Raw genomic sequence first — 22,531 nt, 5'->3', positions numbered from 1 at the left:
GTTGTTATATTTACTTTTGCAAAGCTGAAAGGTTTTAATAACATGGGGATTTTAAGTTGGCTGTTGCTAACATTTTCTGTCTTGGCACGAATTTGTAATCTGTTGTTTTATTGTTTTTAAAGGACAATGTTATTTTTAATCTCAAATAATTCCAGCTATTCTTAATGTCATCACAGGTAAAATGTTCCAGTCTCCAGATATCACTCTTATTGTAGAGTTCATATTTATGTTTTATAAGGAGAAACCTATTGATTGGCTTCTGGACCATATCCTCTGGGTGAAAGTGTGTAACCCTGAGAAAGATGCTGTAAGTTCATTTTTATTATAAAACTTCTAAAACGTTTCTGCTGTAAACGAGTTGGCTTTGGAGAGCTTGAGGCTAGCATGCTGTGCATTCTAGTTGCTGTATATGTTGAAAGAGTCTTCCTACAAAGATTTTAATCTCAAAAGGAACTTTTGAGAGACAGTTCTCAGAGGCATTATAACTGTTATTGTTTCAGACTTTGGATATGGATGTGGTAGAATGAAAAGCAAAATCTATTTAAGTTTCTGTATGTAACAGAATAAATATACTCATTCACGTGATGCCTAGTGAGGATCAGCAGAGTAGGACTGCTTGGACCTCAGTTACAGAGAAGGTTCTGAATGGGGAATAAAGTTTGGATTTATTTTATTCGTTTCTCAAGTAACATCATTGCTGAAAGATTGAGTTAATAGGTTCTGTGCAAAAACATTGAACAGTGTTGTATTTGCACAGCAGCCTTGGTAGATTTCTGGAATGAAGACCAGAACAACTGGGTAAACAACAGTTCTGGGTTCTTATTGAGTCTTTTTGGTTCATGTGACATCACCTACTAGCAGTAAAAATTCAGCAGCCTTGAGTTGGTTTTACTAATGTGACTTTTATGTTTTAACTCCCCTCCTCTATTTCAGAAACATTGTGATCGACAGAAATCTAACCTACGGATACGCTTCCGGCCATCTCTTTTCCAGCATGTTGGCCTCCACTCCTCTCTAGCAGGGAAGATCCAGAAACTCACAGTTAGTAGCTAAAATTTTCCTTCTATTCCAAAGCAGGCTGATTAAATGAAAAACAGTGTAGCACTTGAGAAAATACTTATTTTTTCCTTGTCTTGGTGTTTTCAAGCATGTTTCATGTTACTCTAGTTGGAATTAAATCTGGTTTAAATTGGTCACTATCAAGTATAAGAAGTATTCATGTCACCTTATTTTTGTGGAATTTTACTAGGGAATACTTTTTCTAAGTTTTTTAATTGAACAGCATGTTCATCTTGTTAATTAGTGCAAGATATGATACAATTAAAAAATAGTACTGCATTCATTTTAAGTTTTATGCAAATGTTTGTTTTAAGTGTAACCACTTGGGAAAAGAACATAATAAACGAGGCTAACTGACCAGCATGATGTTTGTCTGTCTTTCAATTAGGATAAAGACTTCCTGAAACCACTGCTACATAAAATCCATGTGAATCCACCTGCAGAGGTTTCGACCTCTTTAAAAGTCTACCAGGGGCATACACTAGAAAAGACCTACGTAGGAGAAGACTTTTTCTGGGCTGTTACACCAGTTGCTGGCGATTATATTCTGTTTAAATTTGACAAGCCAGTCAATGTAGAAAGGTTAGTAATTATTTATCTTTGTTTCATATCTATAGCTGCCTGTTCTCCAAGACTGCTGTCATTTTTTTCTTGCTCTTTTTATTTATTTTAATTCAATCTAGAACTTCTGTGTTAAGTGCAATTCAAAACCAGTACTTCTCAGGCAGTTCATAAGAGAACTTAAAAGAAGCCAATGTGATTGTATTTGGTAGGTCTGCTTCTAATTACAGAGCAATTGTACAGCATGGTATGTGGTACAGTATATTGTGCCCTGCAGCCTTTGTCCCTAGATTGTCCAAATCACAAATCTTGCTGAGGTACATCACAGCATCCTTGGACCTGAAAGCTGGAAACTCTATGGGGTATTGTTTTTTAGATGTAGCTTTAGGGCTTGAAGAAGTCACTGTACTAAGATTATAAGTTGACCTATTTAAAAAAAACCACTTAAATTTTAACAACAAAAAGACAGACAACAGATATCCATGATTTGTTAGAGGACTTAAGAACTTCTTTTTAGCTACTAGTCAAATTAAAAAAGGAAAAGCAAGTTTGAACTTTAGAGTGTAGTCATCATTTTGTTCTGTGGAGACTCATTTGCTGCTTTTTACTGTCTTGTCAACAGAGAGAATATCTCCTTTTTTTGGAGACATTCAAAACCTGTCTGGATATGTTCCTGTGTGACCTACCCTAGACGATCCTGCTCTGGCAGGGGGTTGGTCTGGAAGGTCTTTCGAGGTCCTGCTAACTGCTAATGTTCTGTGATTTCGTTACTTGTAACATAGTTTATTTAGCGTCTGCTTAAATGTTGCTATGCTACTGGATTCCTTTTCTTCACGTACCTCCTGTTGTTTTGAGGCTAGTACCTGTAGTGTGGTAGAAAAAATTCTTTGGATTGATTTGGCTGGGAGGTTTTCTTGTGAAGCAGCCCTTTTTGCAGTCTGATACTGAATCCAGTCAGCTTCTGTGCCTTGGTACGTAATCAAAGGCTTCACCTTGGCATAGTATAACACTGAGGATCAGTAGTTTCCTTGTTACCATGTTGTTTCAAACTAGTCTGACCTATGAAACTCAAGTTTGTCATTCGAGATGTCAGATGACTCTTACGGTTGATTGCTATGCATTAAAAGACCTTCCTGGTTAGCTTTACAAGATGCGTGTGTTGAGGAATGTGACTGCTACACCTCCTTGGATTAAAGGCAGGGTTATTTATTAATCCCATGCCAAAAGTTTAAAAAATATGTATTTTTTCAACACAGACATGAGAATCCATTGATTTCTATTTGATAACATTTTCCTTCTCAAAATTATAAAGCAGGTGTTGTCTGATTTGTGTGTTTGAGGGTTTGTTGTTGTTGTTTGTTTAATAATATATGCATCTACATTATGAATGGAGTAACTAAATAGCAAATGGATTAGGATGAGTCCAATGCACAGTGGTAATTTTGGAAGTTATTGTGTGATGGTTTGGGTGTTCCCCAACCCCCCACACTTTGGAAATCACCCAGGCTAGACTCATCTGGCTCTGGAAATATGAATGAAGCTTATATTTACAACGAGCACAGTATACAAGCAGATATTTACAGTATACACAGTTATAGACAGAAATATACAAGGTAAAAGATAATACAGAAACACAACTCCCCTCCCAGAAACCTGAGGCCCCAGAAGGGGTTCTCAACTGCCCCTTCACCTTCCCCCTACCCCTCTCAACCTTACCCCAGTCCCAAGGAAGAATAGAGGTTTGGCCAGGGGGATTAGGAAGCAAAGTGGATTAGAAAAGAAAATAGAGGGTGAGGTTAGAGAGTGAGATCCAGCTCGGAGCTCGCCAGTAGCAGAAGAGAAATGGTTATCTATGTTTTTATTTCTTATATATCTCAGCAAGCCTATGAGGGAAGTAGTCATCACCATTGTTTTCCTTACACAGCCTGTAATCTAGTTCTTCTCACCAAAACATTCTAGCTAGCGTCAAACTAGCACACGTTGCTAGCAAGTTTATCACTGTTATTTTAAAAATGACATACACAAGTCTGAAGAAAATACTTTAAAATTTTTTATTGAGTGTAACCTTAACGATGAGGGAATTAGAGGGATGAGTAAGTAGTAATTATCTGTGCAAAAGGTGGGAAAATAGTGTTTGCTATTATACTCTGGAAAACTGTAGCTATGCCTAAGCTAGTTGAGTCTGTTTGTTGTGTTAAGAGGAGTCCCAGCAATAGAGAATGACTTCTTAATTTATCTTTTTCAATTTCTATTTATCAAAGAAATGCTTTTTAGCTTTAGAAGAAAGGGAACACCTTCTATTCTTGCATCCTCAAAAGAAGTCCACCAGTTAGAAAGATGCTGTCTATTCAGACTTAAATTTAACATTGTTGGAGCTGTCATTGTAAGCCATTTCAAAGTTTATTATGATTTTAGCTTCTATTGCCAATAGAGGAATTTTTGTCCTCTACTGCATGCTCTAAATGCAGCATTTCATCTTTCTCAAGTTCGTGGCTAATTAGAGCTACAGATGTAATTTCAAATTGTTGGGGGCTTGTTTTTGTCTGCTTCAGCAGCAGCAGCAGATTTTGATACGTGAAGGTCAAGTGGAGTAATGAAGTTTTCTGATGTTTCAAGAATGCATGCTGAGGCAGTGAAAAATAAAACTGACTTGTGTGTTGTAACAAAAAAGGGGAAAATGGTCTGATTATGAAGAAAGTTGGTGTAGAGAGAGATCTGATTGTGGGAATAAAGAGTAGAAAATACGCTTTTGAGACCCATCTTGTGTTTGTGAAGGTATACTGCAGATTTAAGTAGTAGAAAAGCTCTTGGAATTCACAGAAAATTTTGTCTGCCAAATCAGTTTGAGGTGCGCCTGCTTAGTAACTCCCATGATAAAATAAACAAGCTTTTAAATGGAAATACCAACCACAGCTCTGATGGAATGAATGGCAGGCTTGTTACACTGTGACAGAGCATGAACTTGTTCCTATAGCTTGTTTTTCCATGCCAGACATTTTGCCAAACTGAATTTAAATGTTCTGCTGAGTGTAGCAGTTCAGTCCTTAACTTTCATGAAGTCTTTATATATTTCATTTCTGAGATCTAAGAATACTGTCAGGGGTACCACTGGCTGGGATGTCTTAGTAGTTTAAAGTGAGCACTGAGCTCAGTTTACTGAGCGGAACGTAACATTTGCAGCTATTTTGTGTGAGGCTTGGTCAGCAAATCCCTGCTGAATATCTAACAATCAAATAGATGGTCCTTGTTCTAAACCACACCTGGAGAGCAGGGATGTATAAATTGAAATAGTATAATCCTCATTTTAGTAACAGCTCCTGTACTGAGCCTTTCAGGCTTTGTTTCTTTTTTTCAAGAGATCTGCAGCCACAAAACTTGCAGTCCCTCATTAGCAAGCTACGATCTTGCTATTTTTGCCAGAAGATATGTACATTTTTTTTTTTAAGATCCATGCCTCTAGTTTTCAAATGTTCCCTAAATGCTTAAAATAGCCTACATTGTAAAGCTAAAAAATACTGAATTTCTGTTCCTTTAGATTGTTATATAATGGTTGAAATCCACTTAACTGTTTTGGGATGTACGCTATTGATGCAAGTACACAATAATTGAAACTGACAGTTACATTTCAGAGTTACCTTATGAAGTAAAGCTGATTAATACTTAATGCTAGTATTGAATGTAAATTAATTTTCCTCACTGTAAGTAACTTATCCAGGATAACTTATTTTCTTTACTAGTTACTATATTTATTCAGAGATGTTAGTAAGGTGAATGTGGGGAAAGCTGTGGATATAGTCTATCTGGACTTGAGCAAAGCCTTTGACACTGTCTGCCACAACAAGCTCCTAGCAAAGCTGGCAGCGCATGGCTTGGACAGATTCACTCTGATATGGGTCAAGAACTGGCTGGAAGGCTGGGCCCAGAGAGTAGTGGTGAATGGTGCCACATCCAGTGGTGGTGCCCTAGTGGTGTCCCCCAGGGATCAGTGGTGGACTGCCCAGGGAGGTGGTGGAGTCGCCGTCCCTGGAGCTGTTCAAGGCAAGATTGGACGTGGCACTTGGTGCCATGGTCTAGCCTCGAGCTCTGTGGTAAAGGGTTGGACTTGATGATCTGTGAGGTCTCTTCCAACCCTGATAATACTGTGATACTGTGTGACACTGTGATCCTGTTCAATATCTTTATTGATGATCTGGATGAGGGGATTGAGCCCAGCATCAGTAAGTTTGCAGATGACACCAAGCTCGGAGCAGGTGTTGATCTGTTGGAAGGTAGGAGAGCCCTGCGGAGGGACCTGGACAGGCTGGATGGGTAGGCAGAGGCCAATGGGATGAGATTTAATAAGGCTAAGTGCAGGGTTCTACACTTTGGCCACAATAACCCCAAGCAGTGCTAGAGACTGGGGACTGAGTGGCTGGAAAACAGCCAGGAAGAAAGAGACCTGGGGGTACTGGTAGATAGTAAGCTGAAGATGAGCCAGCAGTGTGCCCAGGTGGCCAAGAGAGCCAATGGCATCCTGGTCTGTATTAGGAACAGTGGCCAGTAGGACAAGGGAGGTTATTCTTCCCCTGTACTCAACACTGGTCGGGCCACACCTTGAGTCCAGTTCTGGGCTTCTCAATTCAAGACAGATGTTGAGGTACTGGAACGTGTCTAGAGAAGGGCGATGAAGCTGTTGAGGGGCCTGGAACACAAACCCTATGAGGAGAGACTGAGGGAGCTGAGGTTATTTAGCCTGGAGAAGAGGAGGCTCAGGGGTGACCTCATTGCTGTCTACAACTACCTGAAGGGAGGCTGTAGCCAGGTGGGAGTTGGTCTCTTCTCTCAGGCAACCAGCAACAGAACATGGGAACACAGTCTTAATTTGTGCTCGGGGTGGCATAGGCTTGATTTTAGGAGGAAGTTCTTCCCAGAGAGAGTGATTGGCATTGGAATGGGCTGCCCAGGGAGGTGTTGGAGTCACTGGTGGTGGAGTCAACTGGAGTTGTTCAAAATAAGACTGGATGAGGCACTTGGTGCCATGGTCTGGTTGATTGGATATAATACCTGAGCAGCTCTTTGTGAGGAGCTTTTGACTTTAGACTTTGCTTTGTTTGATGACTTTTTAAATGCAGGAAGCTCTGAAATATTGGTGGATAAGTAGTGGGTCTTTAACAGAAGTAATAAATTTTGAATGTGATCCTGCTTTAAAAAATAAACCCAAAGCACATCCCAGAGAGACACTCCATTGCAGCACTTAAGTGATGCTGATGTCCATAATAATCACAACCATCTCTTTCTTGACTGCCTGTGTGTCAGAGTCCTCACTATAGGTGTGACTGACACAATTCAGACATGTTTTCAAAGAGTGTGTGCACTTGTTAAGTTGAAGAATCCCTTGGAAGTGCCTAACCACTTGTGTGGTTGTTCTAATTAGACTGTTTACACTTATCAGCTTTTCTGCAGTAGGAGTTAGAACGGATTTTTGTAAGCAGGGCTTCAGACTTGTTTTGGTATAAGTTGTTTTGAAATGCTGATCGTTACTAAAACAAAACAAAAAGCTAACCAACCAATCAACCAGAAATCTGGAGAAAGAGACAAGGATGTCTTTTATACTGTGGGAAAGAAAAAGCAAGCAAACAACCAGCCAAACAAACAAAAAAATGCACCAAAATCCAAACTCCAATCTAAATCTGATTTATATTCTCTAAATATGAAGTTCATCCTTTCATGTATGTGACTGTTTGGTTGTGGTACTTTGAGACTTTTCAAAAGGGTTAGCAGAGTTTGTTTGGGGAGTGGGTAGGAGGGTTTTTTGTTCTGTTTCTCTTTTTTCTTCTTTCTTTAACCCTAGCACTACTTTTAACTCTCTAGTTGCCCTGTAGTTGTATTCTTTTATCAAGTTTCTGGGTAGTTATCCTAACGTGACGTTGATTATTAATAACTGTCTTTTATAAGATAAAACTTGCCAACTGGAATTTCAGCTTTAAACTGAAATCTTAGTCCTTTGACAAACCAGCTTGCATGTTACACTTACTACTCTGTGTTCTGACATTGGCTTAGGTGTGCAGTATTTGAGACTAATCATCTAATTTTCCATATTGTTGACCTGGAACCCCAGGGAACGCGGGATGTTAACCTCATCTGTGTTTCCCTTGGTGTCTTCACACAACACACAATTCCCACTAATACAAGACATATATATTTGACTATTTAAGATAGAAAATCAGTGTATTGAATGGGAAGAGTATCTACTTGGGCTCCTGATACATATACATTATTTTGCCTGCTTTGAAATGACTGTGACACTGCTGGAAAATACTTGAATAAAAAGTGCAGTTGCTTGCCTGTTATTGCTGCCACTTCTTTGTGAAGGAAAACAAATGTAGCTTTTAAAACAAGTTCTCTATCACTGAAAACTTTAAAAGATTTATTTTTTAAAAAAACTATAACAAACCTACCCCACCCCTCAAAAAAAATAAAGGTTTCATAGTATTTGGCAATGTATGTATCTAAAAGGTAAAGGATTATGCATGTCCTCATGTAGGTAGAGGGTTATAAGACCAAATGCATTACCAAGGGGTAAAATAGAAAGACTTCTTAACAGCTTTCCAAAATTGGCAGTGAGATGAAACTTTTTCATCATTTGCTTTTGCAGTAGCAACCACTTAAAAGCTAAGGAACTGCAAAACTGTTGGGGTTTTGGCTCAGTACAGCGGGAATTTGCCACTTGGTTGGGTTCTTTGTTCAGAATCACTGTTCAGCATAGAAACCTCTTTCAGTGCAATGCAGTGCAACCTTTCTTGGGCAATTTTAGCTGAAGAACCACATACATGCACAGAGTATGGTTTAGAAATACTCTATGTTCTGCTGCTAAAGATGGAGGTTATTAAGGTTTAACAACATCTTAATAAAATTAAGTTTTCATAGCAGTGTCAGTAGAAGTATTTGAAAAAATATTTTAAATGTTTTGGTGTTGGTGAATATTTTTTGGGTGGGATAATATTTTTTAGTGTCTGTGAAAAAGAGAATCTGGGGACTTCAGTTTCTGTGTCTACATATGGTTCTGTACTAATGAGTAGAACATCCTCAAATGGATGCACTGACAGTGGGGATTTGGCAAGCAGGCTCCCAGCCACCAATGTGGTTTACTCTGTGTGTGGAATTCTGCCCATCACAATAAGGCATGAACTTCATATAAAAAGGGAAAAAATCCCAAAGTATGGATCACAGACAGAAGAGACTCCTTCCTGAGCCAAGGACATGCTGCTTCCTCCTTAATGGCACTAATATTCAAGATTTGTGTATTTGGCTGTGTTCCTGGATTTATGGTTCTTAGTCAGAAATCTTGGAGGCTTTATGCTGGTGTCTAAACGCCAGATGTGTCATACCACTTGAGATACCCTAAAATAATTCACCCTCTTTCCAGAAGGGTTTGAATCTCTGAGATGTCATAATTGCATCTTGCCTGCCTGTGATAAGTTCTCACATCCAAGTCCATCTCAAATAGTGTCAAATGCCTGTGTTTAAGAAAACTGAATGGAGTTACTAGTCTGTGCTTCTGGACAATTTTATGGGGAGAAAAATAAAGTAAACAATTTAGTGTGCAGACATAGACACACACATATATTAAAAAAACAACCAAATGAACAAAAAACACCCACAAACCAAACCCCCAAATACTTTCTGTATCTGGCTTAAAACTTCAGCAGAAGTAACCTTGCAAAAGAACTTAATAACCATTTAACTAATACTAATGTGGTGGAAAATTAGTAAATTCCTTAAAGAGAAGAGATCTCAGGACAGAGAACAGCCCCTCCCTTAAAAAAAACAACCAACCAAAAAAACCCAACTAAACATCAAAACCCCCAAACCATCTCCAAAAGGAAAAAATAAGAATAATTAAAATTAACTCAGTGCCAAACTGTTCTTGTACAGTGTTGGTATACCCCTGAGAGGACAGTGCAAGTTTATAAAGCTGGTCTCATAGTCCTAGTTGGGAAACAGAAGGCCAGAGAAGGGCAACGAGGCTGGTGAGAGGCCTTGAGCACAGCCCTACGAGGAGAGGCTGAGGGAGCTGGGATTGTTTAGCCTGGAGAAGAGGAGGCTCAGGGGTGACCTTATTGCTGTCTACAACTACCTGAGGGGTGGTTGTGGCCAGGAGGAGGTTGCTCTCTTCTCTCAGGTGGCCAGCACCAGAACAAGAGGACACAGCCTCAGGCTGCTCCAGGGGAAATTTAGGCTGGAGGTGAGGAGAAAGTTCTTCACTGAGAGAGTCATTGGACACTGGAATGGGCTGCCCGGGGAGGTGGTGGAGTCGCCGTCCCTGGAGCTGTTCAAGGCAAGGTTGGACGTGGCACTTGGTGCCATGGTGTAGCCTTGAGCTCTGTGGTAAAGAGTTGGACTTGATGATCTGTGAGGTCTCTTCCAACCCTGATGATACTGTGATACTGTGAGTTAATCTGGGACTGCGATTTACTTACCCAGCTAAATGCCTTCTACACATACTGCCCAGTTTAAAAAAGTTTAGAAATGGGATGGGTAAGCTCGTAAAATATTGGGATTGACTTTAAACTGGTGTGAGAAAAAATAATTTTAGTTGTGTGTTGAAAGGATAGGAGATGGGAGGAGAATCTCAGCTTGACAGAGGCAGAAGAAAGTATGAATTTTGGGTTTGTATTTTCCATAAGGAAGTAATGCATGGTTAATACTGATTTCCAGTGACAGTAAAATAGCATTTCCTAGTGAGGATTCTGGGAAAATGACAGAGAGGAGATAGCTGGTGTTTCTTTTACCATATTTGCATCCAGTGATCAAAAATACTGGGTGGAATCAGTGAATAGTGACATGACAATGGCATGTCTAGAGAGGTGAAAAAAACGCTGAGTGAATGTTGCTTTTGTAGAAATTCATGTTGTGCAGAATTCAAAACTGTTACGTTGCATGTTGCTATGCATAATTTGCTCAAATGTGGAAGGAAACATTTCCTCTTTGTCTTCCTACCTCTTGTTCTTTTCTGAAAATGGGATGTACTAAAATATATCAGATTACTATAAAAGAAACAACAGGAGGATATATAGAGAAAATTATTTGATTCCTGATGGTTACAGAGCACAAAGACCTGCATTCATAAATAGAATCTTACAATATTTCTGTTTAGCATCAAATGAGAGAAGTCTTTTGTTTCCTTAAAAACAAGCTCCAAATATATTGACAGTGGATGTAAATTGTGCTTTTAAAAGAGTTTTTTGTGTATTTCCTTTTATAAAGGTGTCATAATTTCCTGGAAATGTTTTTACTTGTTCTGTTCTGACTTTTGGTTACTTAACAAAAAGTAGAAAAAGCCTAGAAGAGTATTTTTGATACATAACAAAGTCATTGGCACTTTAAAATATGAAAGATAGTAAACCAGATTTTTAAATGCCTAAACCAAAACAAAGTAGATAATAGAGAAACAGTTTTCTGGGCCTAAATATGGTTTAGTACAAGTGAAAGCAGAGAGATGCATGCCCTTCATAAGCAAAATAGGAGATGGGTAGTTAAAAGGTGTGTGTAGTTTGGATTAAGAAGTGTTTTGTTTAAAGTACAGGCCATGGATTAGCGCTGCAAGATGGAGAGGTTTATCTGTTCAAGGAAGAATATTAAAGCAAACAGCACAGATTATACACTCCTCCTTTTGGAGGAATGTTACAAAAGATAAGACTTTTTCCAGGTGCTCAGTGCTATGGTAGCTCTGAATCTGAGTGTAGTCTTCTAAAGTACTGTACCAGATAAATACATAGAATCATAGAATCAACCAGGTTGGAAGAGACCTCCAAGATCATCCAGTCCAACCTATCCCCCAGCCCTAGCCAGTCAACTAGACCATGGCACTAAGTGCCTCATCCAGGCTTTTCTTGAGCACCTCCAGGGGTGGTGCCTCCACCACCTCCCTGGGCAGCCCATTCCAATGCCAATCACTCTCTCTGTCAAGAACTTGCTCCTAACATCCAGCCTAGACCTACCCTGGCACAACTTGAGACTGTGTCCCCTTGTTCTATTGCTGGTTACCTGGGAGAAGAGGTCAACCCCTACCTGGCTACAACCTCCCTTTAGGTAGTTGTAGACAGCAATGAGGTCACCCCTGAGCCTCCTCTTCTCCAGGCTAAACAACCCCAGCTCCCTCAGACTCTCCTCATAGGGTTTGTGCTCCAGGCCCCTCACCAGCTTTGTTGCCCTTCTCTGGACACCTTCCAGCGCCTCAACATCTCTCTTGAATTGAGGGGCCTAGAACTGGACACAGGACTCAAGGTGTGGCCTGACCAGCGCTGAGTACAGGGGCAGAATAACCTCCCTTGTCCTACTGGCCACACTGTTCCTGATGCAGGCCAGTATGCCATTGGCTCTCTTGGCCACCTGGGCACACTGCTGGCTCATCTTCAGCCTACTATCTATCAGTACCCCCAGGTCCCTTTCCTCCTGGCTGATCTCCAGCCACTCTGTCCCCAGCCTGTAGTGCTGCTTGGGGTTATTGTGGCCAAAGTGCAGAACCCTGCACTTGGCCTTGTTAAATCTCATCCCACTGGCCTCTGCCCACCCATCCAGCCTGTCCAGGTCCCTCTGCAGGGCTCTCCTACCTTCCAACAGATCAACACCTGCTCCTAGCTTGGTGTCATCTGCAAACTTACTGATGCTGGACTCAATCCCCTCGTCCAGATCATCAATAAAGATATTGAACAGGACTGGGCCCAGTACTGATCCTTGGGGAACCCCACTAGTGACAGCTGCCAACTGCATGTGGCACCATTCACCACCACTCTCTGGGCTCCGCCATCCAGCCAGTTCTTGACCCATATCAGAGTGAATCTGTCTAAGCCATGTATGCAGATTGGTTCATATGTGTCATAACTTCTAGCATGGAGGGTGTTGTTTCTCGTTTCAAATATCTGCAGCAGCTAGTTAATTATCTTTGACCTGTGCATCTTCAAAAATATACTGCCAGAGAAAAAAGATCCTCTCAGGTTCACGTACATTAATAGCTAATTTACTGCTTGTAAGTCAGAGATACTTTTCTCTGATGACTTCCATCAAGAAAGTCCAAATGTGTCCATGTTTGTATTTTGTTATAAAGCTGTGAAGTAGTATTTCTTAAGGCAATAGTAGTGGTGTGGGTTTTCTTTTCTCTTTTAACATCAAATGAATTTGTGTTTGTTTGAGGTTACTGTGTTTAGTAGTTGTTTTTCAGAAATCCAGTTTGAAATGTGTTATGTTTAAAGCAGCAGGTAAACAACATTGTCATTCCTTCTGAAGAAAAATATTAGTTAACTAAGGAGGGGGAGGAAAGGCATATTAGAGTTTACATGGACCCAGGGCAGATGTCAGAATAACTTAACCAAAACCACAACTACTTTGATGTGTTTCAGTCTTCATGTCCAGAAAAAAACCTTCTGTAGTCTGAAAACTGTGGCTGATCAATATCTCAGGGAGGGCAAGTTTTACGAATGAAGTGAATGGCACTTCTTCTGGCACCTGTAGAATGTCTGTTTGTTTGGAAATTAAACTTTAATTACTCTTTTTTTAAAATTTGTGAACTTCTAAGCAAGAAATTGATAAATGCTTCTATGTATTCATAGTTCTATTTGTAATCTGTTTAACTTCAGCTAAGTAGGTGTTAGCTGTCAAGCGTTCAAGAAAGGCTGGAATATAAAAATCATTCTGAATGAGATGTGGCATGTGCATATGGTGTATATGTGTGTGCATATGAGCAGGCAGAGAGTTACAGAAAACAGTTTAAAAAAAAGGTGGGTTTGATTATATGGAAATCAAATTTTATGAATTCTGTAAATTGTTTTGTCATTGTGCCAACTTTTGAGAGCAGCGCAGTAGTGGTGCAGTTACTGTTGGGAGGAGGAAACTGCTCTTCAGTTTCCAAAGTTGGTAGAGCAGTAAGAGAAATGGCAAACAAACAACATACATAAATACCACCGCCTCCCCCCCCCAAAAAACAACACCCCAGCCAAACAATAATAAAAAACCCTCAATCAACCCAACCTCAAAGAAACCCTACCAAAAGACACAACCCACCCCCAAACATAACAAAACAAAAACCTCCAACCCCCCCCAAACCCAAACCAAAACCCCCAAACCAACCAAACTCCTCAAAAACCATCAAAACCCCCCAAACCCTCCGAAAAATAAACACCATAAAATCCCACAAAGACTAAAACCCCAAGCAGAAAAAAACATCCCAACAGGATCACTTCACTGCCCGTCACCAGACTGTTGTTATTCATTGAGAGCTCAGCATCACAGATCAGGAGGAGTTTCTTTGTGGTTTTTTAGATGTGTCTTCTCAGAAATAAGGTCTGTGAAGTAGGAAAAGCAGACATCTGTGGTTTGGTTGAAGCCTTTGCAGGCAGCACGATCTTAGATGCAAGTGCTTGATCAGTTGCTTTTTCAAATATGTTCTTAGAATTTTCAGTGTATTCAAGAGAAAAAAATACCATTAATGATTAGGTTGTCTGACAGACTAAAGGATAGCAAGTTACATCTGTTGGGTCAGAAGACAGCAGAATATACTTCAGTCTTCTGGTCAGCTTTGCCAAGAGTTTTGCCTATTAAAACATACAATAAGGACATCTTCCTAGAAAAGGCAATTAAGTCTCTGGGGGGGTTTGGATCTCACTAACGTTTAGAAAAAGAAAAAATCACAAGATTTTTCTTGGAGGAAGTGCAAATGGTTTAGGTAGCCTCTGTGCTTCAGAACTGGCTAACTTTAACACTGTAGCAGGGAAATTGTTTTTCTGGGATCATACACTGTGCAGAAGCTTAACGAACCCAGGTTTGTGTTGCAGTTCAGTCACACAGTATTTCACAGTATCACAGTATCATCAGGGTTGGAAGAGACCTCACAGATCATCAAGTCCAACCCTTTACCACAGAGCTCAAGGCTAGACCATGGCACCAAGTGCCACGTCCAATCTTGCCTTGAACAGCCCCAGGGACGGAGACTCCACCACCTCCCCGGGCAGCCCATTCCAGTGTCCAATGACTCTCTCAGTGAAGAACTTTCTCCTCACCTTCAGCCTAAATTTCCCCTGGCGCAGCCTGAGGCTGTGTCCTCTCATTCTGGTGCTGTCCACCTGAGAGAAGAGAGCAACCTCCTCCTGGCCACAACCACCCTTCAGGTAGCAGTTCCACTAAGAGCAGTGCAATGGAAAGCAGTGCACCTTTCTTATGTAACTATGTGTATTGTTAAAAATCACTTGAGCTATATTGGCATCACAGACATTTCTAAGTCAGAGTCAGAGAGCTCTGTTTTCTTGTACTTGCTTCAAAGCTGTGGAGTATGGATTAATAGCAAGTACTTACCAAGTTTCAGACATACTAGATAAAGACAAACTGGAAATTTGCATCTCCATTTATATCTTAATAAATTGCAAATAGAGCTAATGTTTGTAATTTTAATCAAGTGGTAATTTCCAAACTGATTTTGTTCCTGGCTGGTGATGTATTTACTGTTGAAGATGGTACTTACTGTCTCTAAGTTCCACTTGAAAAAAGATTTGAAATGTATTGATAAGACTTTTACATATTCATTTAAACTTTTTAAAAACAACATTGGCTTGTTAAAAGTGGCATCTGAGGAGGTGTGATATCCAGGTAGTTTTTGACAGTAATCTGGATAAACTCAGTAGGCCACTACAAAAAAAGGGTGGTGAACTATTTTGCAAGCATTGATACTCCACCTAGTGGTAAAAATTATTCCTACTTGTTTATATAATACGCAGTCAAAAGGGTAGGAAACTTGCATAAAGAAAAAACCTGTGTCTTTTGTAATGGTATCTACAAATGTGTAGTACTGTATAAGCTGATTGAGAGTGAGAAGCTAGAATTTGAACACATGTAGGGATGGCTTTGATGCTGTTTTAATCATAATTACTCTTTCTTTTTTTTTTTGTGGGAAAATCTCATTAAATCCACAACTGAATGATGGTGATGGGGACGTTGTATAGCTGAAAAAGAAAGTCTTTCTCTGTTTGTGTATGCGCATAAGAAACACATGTATATGCTTCAAAAGTCCCACAAACCATTTCTGAAGTAGTGCTTTGAATTCAGGTAGCACTAAGGGTGTGGATAAGGTATGGGAGTTTCAGGCATAGTAATTAATTAGACTTTGCAGTGAAGCAGAGTGGAGAGCTGGTCTTGGGGAAATCTGGCCTGGCTTAGATAGATTTCCAGAAATTGCTTGGAATGAATAGATCTGCAGAGTTCATCCTGTGGGTACAAGGAAGGGAGTGATAGGGGCAGGCTGAGGGAAGGCAGGGTTCCTGCTTTTGGTGGTGATACCAGTGCGTTTAAGGCAGTAGTGACTACTAAAGTGTTGGTCATTTTGTATAATGCATATAAAAAGTGCCTTGTAAAGTAAACCATTGCCCAACTACTCTTTAAAAAATGTCAATCTTTAACCCTGTCAGTTATGGTAGTCTGTGAAACTATCTTTCATTTCTTGTCGCCTGGGTCCACTATAAAAGTTACTCTTTATTGTTGTAACATCTGTCACTACTAACACGAAAAATAGTAACTGAGACAATTCTGACTGATGTATGTGGACTTACTTTTCCCTTTTCATTTATAGGTACTTGTTTCACAGTGGCAATCCAGAGCATCCAGGAGACATACTCCTAAACACAACTGTGGAAGTTTTGCCTTTTCAGGTACAAATTTGTTATTTTGAGTCTTCTCCATTATAGGATAAAAGCAAAACTTCCTGATTTTATGGACTGTTTTTTTAAAGAGTGAGGGAGATATGAATGTTTATTTTCCTAACTTTTCCCTGTTTTTTAAATTGGATCTATTCACTATTATAACTACTGTAACTATTCAGATGTTCATTCAGAAAACTATTGTAACTATTCAGATATTCATTCAGAAAACTATTGTAACTATTCAGATGTTCATTCAGAGTAGCCTGCTACAAGTGCCGTTGGTAATTTGGAGGTGAAAAGCTCATTTTCTCCCAATTCACAACTGCTATTTAAACAAACCAACCAAACTAAAAACTCAAACAAAACCCAACAAACCAATCTTTCCTCTCCTATGCATATTTGGAAAATGGGAGAGTCAAGTCATTTTACTTATTAGACTTAGTAAAAGAGTCTTGGTTCAGTAATTGACAGGCATCCAAACCATCAAAGATGTGGAAAATGTTTTTTTCCATAAGTCAGTCCAGTTTTTACCTCACAAGGGCACTAAACTATCTAAAGTATGTTCTCGCTTGAAGCCAGATGGTAGGGGTTCTTTCTTCAACACTTACATCACCAAAGTCTGAGAGGATTAAGATGTGTTTTCAGACAACTTTGTTTTATTTAGTGTTGAAATAACGAAGTGCTTCTATCTTCTCCCATACACTTGGTGTAGGTATCTTGTAATTTCTGTGAAAATTAGCTGAATCTCTTATTTGAAAAATCTCCAAACTTCCATGGAAGAGTTCACTTCTCCATCCTTGCAGTATGCCTTCCTGGGAATGAGGAAACATAGGAAAGTCTGACCACTCCCACCTCTAAAAAGAAGTTTGGTTTGAATTGTACAACGTGATGTGTGGCATATTACAAGTTTCAGGAATTTTGCTTCTCAAGATCTGGCAGCCCTCAATTCCTCTAGGCCCAAGATAGCACAAGATAGTGAGAGAAAATGCGTGTTAAGCTTCTCTTTTCTCTGTTACATTTGGCTGTGGCCCCTCACACTGAAGCATCTCTTAAGGGAGTAATTCTGCTGAGCTTGTTGCTGTTGGCACAATGTGTGGGAAGGCAGACAGGAAGTACTACATCTAGGCCATTCTTAGGCCATTGGTGTCAACAGGAAATGTCAGCAATAGGAAGACAGCAGCTGCAGAATCATAGGTACTGTCCTGAGGGAAACCTATCTCCACCATAAACTTGAGTAGAGCTGAAAGTCCATTCAGGTACTTTGATCCTTCCTAAGCAGAATTCAGAAAAACTGAAAACAACCCTTAGAAAACAGAGTGACTCTTGACTAGATTTTTCTGGGACTCAAGCAACACACTCAAAAAGCTCAAACTCCTACAAACCCAAACCCCCAAACACACACAAAAAACACCCTGAAAATAAAAACCTCATCACTTTTTCAGCAGCCTGTCTGTCTTTAAAGGTAAGAATAATAAAAAACAAAATTCAATGGATTTAATCTCCTTCTATCAATCTTCTTTTTTAATTGATTCCTATGACTTTTAGTATTGGATCATGTGATTCTGCTTGTAATTTTTCATCCATTTTTGAAGCTCTTGTCTGCGATCTTTTTTCTGTGCTTATTAAGGAAATGTATCCACCCCTTTTTAGTGAGGCTGTGGTAATTGTAATGCTTCCCTTCCTAATATGATGGCTTTTCATCTCACCCAAATTCTTACATCAAAAAGTAAGCTGTCAATTTCATTTGAGAGAAATTTCTGGTTCAATTACAGGAAAAGGAAGCAAGACCCTCCCTGCCTTTGCTTTTGTGTATGCCATTATGTCCTTGTCTTCTGTTCAAGGGGCAGTTAGCATAGAGGTTACGTGGAGCCCTTTTAATACTTTTGTTTTTCTACTCTGATGGCAAATATTATTCAGTCCTGGAACACTGCTGCTGCTTTTTTTTTTTACTCTTTTTTTTCTTGTGTGTGTTTGCTTATGTAAGGTTGTAGTTAACTGTTCTAGGCTGGTTCATAATTACTTAGAAAAGGTGGATGCTTAACATATAACAGTAGTGCACACAAACTTATCTTTCCTTAGCAGAGTCATTTATCAAAATAAATGATCTCCTTGTGGTGGTTTGGCTTCTATCCTGCCCCCCCCCCCACTTTTATAATGCCCCAGCTAACTCAGACGGGCTCTGGGAATATGAATGAAGCTATTTATTTACAGCAGCACAATATACAAGCAGATATTTACAGTATATACAGTTACATACAGAAATATACAAAGGAAATTAATACAGAAACACAACTCCCCTCCCAGAAACCTGAGTCCCCAGGAGGGGCTCTCAACCACCCCTGCACCTCCCCCCTGCCCCTCTCAACCTTATCCCAATCCTGAGAAAGAATAGAGGATCAGCCAAAAGGTTAAGAAAGGAAGGTTAGTGGCAGCGAGGTTAATGAGATGTTACTCAGTCTGAAGACAAAAGCAGAGTGAAGACACAATGGAGAATGTTATCTAATGTTTGCTTCTTGTTCCCATACTTCTCAGTGGAACTGTGAGAGAGCAGACACAACCATGTTTTCCTTTCATAGCCAATTATCTACTTTCTCTCACCAAAACATTCTAGCCTGCTTCAAACTAGCACACTCCTTTATGCTTTGTTCTAGAATGAAGAACTGGTATTAAGCAAAGAAACCAAAGACAAACGCTTAGAGGATGGTTACTTCAGGATAGGTACGTCACAGTGGAAACAAATGTGTATTGCTCTTATGGAAACTGCTAGGACGTTTCAATTAAAAGAAAAGCAAACATAAAACTTCGTTTGGATCATTCATTTTGGGTTATGTGACCTTGTAGGTGTTACTAAATATTGTTTCCGGTATTTCTTCTCTGAGACTGATGTCTCTGAGACTAAACAGAGGTCTGGTATGACTGGTAGTATGGCTAGATCGAGCTTTTCTATCAGGGTCAATCACCTAGACTATCATGGAAGCACTTACAGGTTGTGTAAGGTCTGTTTACAGGTTGTATAATATCTGTTCTTCTGTCCTGGCACTGCATATGTGCTTCTGTGTGAGCTCTCTGCTCAGCCTGGATTTGAACCCACTCTACAGACAATCAGCTCTCAAGACCTGGGATGAGACAGGCATGTCCATAGCCAAGTGGCTGTTGAGGAAGGGAGATTTTATGCACTGATTGAATTTACTTGCTGAAAATAGGCTGAGCTTCTCTGTTAACAATGAAAGTAATTGGGTTTGTCTTAGTGAATTGCAGTGTATATGTTTAAAGTCAAATTTAGTTTTAAAATTCTTCATCCTAATATAACTGAAGGTCCTTTAAACAGGAGTACATTAAGCATGAAGGACATCCCTTGTCCTTAGTCCTTGAAAACACCTAAGATGGGGGCTTCATGAATTCCATGATAGTAATTGAAAATCTGTGCCAAAATCTTTCTGGAGCTCAAGGTGCTCATACCCTTAGCTCAGAGCTTTTAATTCTTAAGAGTGCTCTTCAGATCGTTGTGCTCTGACAATATGCCTCCTCTTGTTTGTTGCTGCGAAGCTGAAACTGCTAGAAAAATTTGTGAGCTGTCTGTTGTTTCAGTCAACCTTACAGCCACCAGCAGCAGGTTTTGCCGATGAATCCGGATACTACAGATAATCTTTTTGGGCACAGGTTTTGTACTTTAGTTTGTCGAGTAAGAGGTAATCGAGGATATACTTTTGCTTCCTTTGCAGGGAAATTTGAAAATGGTGTAGCTGAAGGAACAGTTGATCCCAACCTAAACCCTATTGCATCATTCCGGCTTTCAGTGATACAAAATTCAGCAGTTTGGGCAATTCTGAATGAGGTGAGAGGTGATAAAGCCTTTTAAAAATGAAGTTGGGAAATGCAAGATTTTTTCATTTTGTCAGTGTGCTGCAGCTCAAAATTTTGGCTAAAATCATTACTTCTTAGCAGTACCCTAAAATATGACTATTTTGTCTGATTCTCTATTTCAGATTCACATTAAAAAGATTACAAACTGATCATGGGAGTCTGCTTTAGAGGAAAAAGGAAGAATCCTTGAAAAGTTTTCCTATAAAATCATAACAACCGTAGCAAGTCACAAATTCAAAGTACTGAGCATGCACCTTATTCCAGATTTCCTTCATTTTCACTCGAACTCTACCTCTTGTGAAATCTACTGTAGATGAGAAGATTGTATTTACCCCTTCTTATCTGATCCATCCAGCAACTGATGCTCCACACTGATAACGTTCTTCTGAGGCCCAAGTTGTTCTCCACTTTAAGGTGACTTTACCGTCTTATGGTTACAGAACCTTGCTGTGCTCAACCTGTACTCTTTTGATAGTATAGTAATAGAGAAGTTGTACATATTGTTACATTCCTTGAAGAAGAAGAAAAATATAATTATTGTTAAATATGTTTTATGAAGGGGGTACTTTCGGAGTTCCATTTATTTTCTATAATAGGAACCCTCTTTTATAGACTGTCAGGGATATATATTAAAAATGTTAGGGATATTTAATTTATTAAAATAATTTCCAAAGTACATATTTTTATGCAGTAAAATTTTAAATTGATACAGTTTTTTTTTAATGAATTATCTAGTTTAAGTTATCTTTCTACATTTTTCTTTGGAGATGCAAACATAAATTAATACCATAATTCAATGTACTGCCATGTTTAAAACAAAACAAAAACAAAACCAGAATAAGTTTCTAAATTATGTAGTTTTGTACACAGAAGCCAAACGATGTTTGGAGGCATTAACAGAGTCCTGAAGGGCATTATTCTTTGGGGCTAATAAATTCCACTGTGTACAGTTTGTAGCCACATAAAAAGCATGCTGAAATGTCTTGTTTCATATTACATACGAAATCTGCAGTGATTCTTAGATTGAATCCATTGCATTTTAGAAGAATTTTTTACATTCCAAACAGTTCTTTCTAAAAATCTTTGTAGCCTGGACAAATTCATTTTCCATACTGCAAAAAACAATCATTCTCCAGTTTTGCTTTGGAGTGATAGAGGCTACCTTTTATCAAATGATTTCATAGTAATTACATTTGATCTACTTTTAAAAAGTTCTGTTACTGTAGAATTTATTTTAGATAGATTACAGTGAGTGGTTATGGTTTGTTTTCATTTTGTTCTATTGGTCAACAAAAAGGTTTGACTCCTCTATTGATTAGTGTAGTAACTTGCACTAACTTTTAATTTGGCCCCAGGTTACTACCCTGCCTTTTAGTTTCAAGGGAAACAACAGTGATCATAAATGAGTCAGAAACTCTGGATCAGTAACAGAAAGTGGTTTGGATTAAATCCAGAGCAGCATTGTTGCAGTACTGATGCCGCTGCTGCTGCTCTGAAGGGTTCTGCTCAAGTGCTTTTGTGTAAGGACACAGGGATGGGAAGATTTAAGTTAACCAGTCAGAAATGGTCAGGACAAAGACGCAGAAATTCCTGTCCTCAATAGAAATGAAGTGCCTGATTGACACTGGAGGGAGGCATCTACCATAGCAGGGGACTAGCTTGTGCAGTAAACCAACCACCTGAAACTGGTGTCTCAAACATGGCCCAGTTTTCCTTGCAGAAAGAACCCTGCTCTGTTACCCTCAGCACCTTTGCGGTCTGAGCACTGATGCATAAAACTGGTTGTGGGGTCCCTGACCTAGAGTGCAGGGATCTTGTATTCCTATCTCCAACATTCGAGTTCAACTAATTGATTTGGCCTCTTTTTCATGACTTATAAGGAGCAGAAGCATAAACCTGACCCTCCAGTACTGCAAGTTATCATCACTGGAATGTAAAGTCAACCCATCTTTCCTTCTGCTTTGAAAAATTCTTTGACAGTTCAGCAATATTCAGGTTAAAGAGCGTAACTACTTCAGACCACAGTGATTTTGTTTGAGCTGTGATGTCAGGGAACACAGGGAAGACAGGTTTTGTAGGCAGACAAAAGACCTCTGTTCAGACTGATCGGTGTAAGTTGAAGAGAACTACCAGGCCTTGGTTATTTTTTTTTCTGATCACACCAGATAGAGTAAATAAAGTTACTTGGAGAGCTCATCTTGCATTAGAGAGTGTAGGCATAAGCTAGGCACTGGCCTCATAAACGGAGTTTATTCTTGGATTTAGGAACATGGGTGAATAGGTTCAGAATTCTGCATGAATCTGGCCTATTGTGGTGTCACAGCTCAGTTCATTATATGTATAATGGCACAACACCAAACCCTTACCATGCAAGGACTTTATCA

At 39.5% G+C, this 22,531-nt stretch overlaps 1 protein-coding gene across 4 annotated transcripts in view; it reads left to right on the top strand.

Annotated features, from left to right (window-relative positions):
- MGAT4A (alpha-1,3-mannosyl-glycoprotein 4-beta-N-acetylglucosaminyltransferase A) overlaps positions 1-20,710 on the top strand; it is a 90,491-nt gene extending 69,781 nt beyond the window's left edge. For all 4 annotated transcript variants that reach the window (XM_064143546.1, XM_064143548.1, XM_064143547.1 and 1 more), the window contains exons 10-16: positions 177-307; positions 934-1,041; positions 1,448-1,641; positions 16,214-16,292; positions 18,935-19,001; positions 20,006-20,118; positions 20,270-20,710. In XM_064143546.1, coding sequence (XP_063999616.1) covers positions 177-307; positions 934-1,041; positions 1,448-1,641; positions 16,214-16,292; positions 18,935-19,001; positions 20,006-20,118; positions 20,270-20,296 — 719 coding nt within the window. In that variant the 3' untranslated portion in view covers positions 20,297-20,710. The remainder of the gene's footprint in view (positions 1-176; positions 308-933; positions 1,042-1,447; positions 1,642-16,213; positions 16,293-18,934; positions 19,002-20,005; positions 20,119-20,269) is intronic.
- The last annotated feature ends 1,821 nt before the right edge of the window (positions 20,711-22,531 follow it).

This window comes from Pogoniulus pusillus, chromosome 5, assembly GCF_015220805.1.
Source record: "Pogoniulus pusillus isolate bPogPus1 chromosome 5, bPogPus1.pri, whole genome shotgun sequence".
Lineage (NCBI taxonomy): Eukaryota > Metazoa > Chordata > Aves > Piciformes > Lybiidae > Pogoniulus > Pogoniulus pusillus.
The sequence above is the reverse complement of the archived record's forward strand: the minus strand, read 5'-3'. Positions and strand labels throughout refer to the sequence as shown.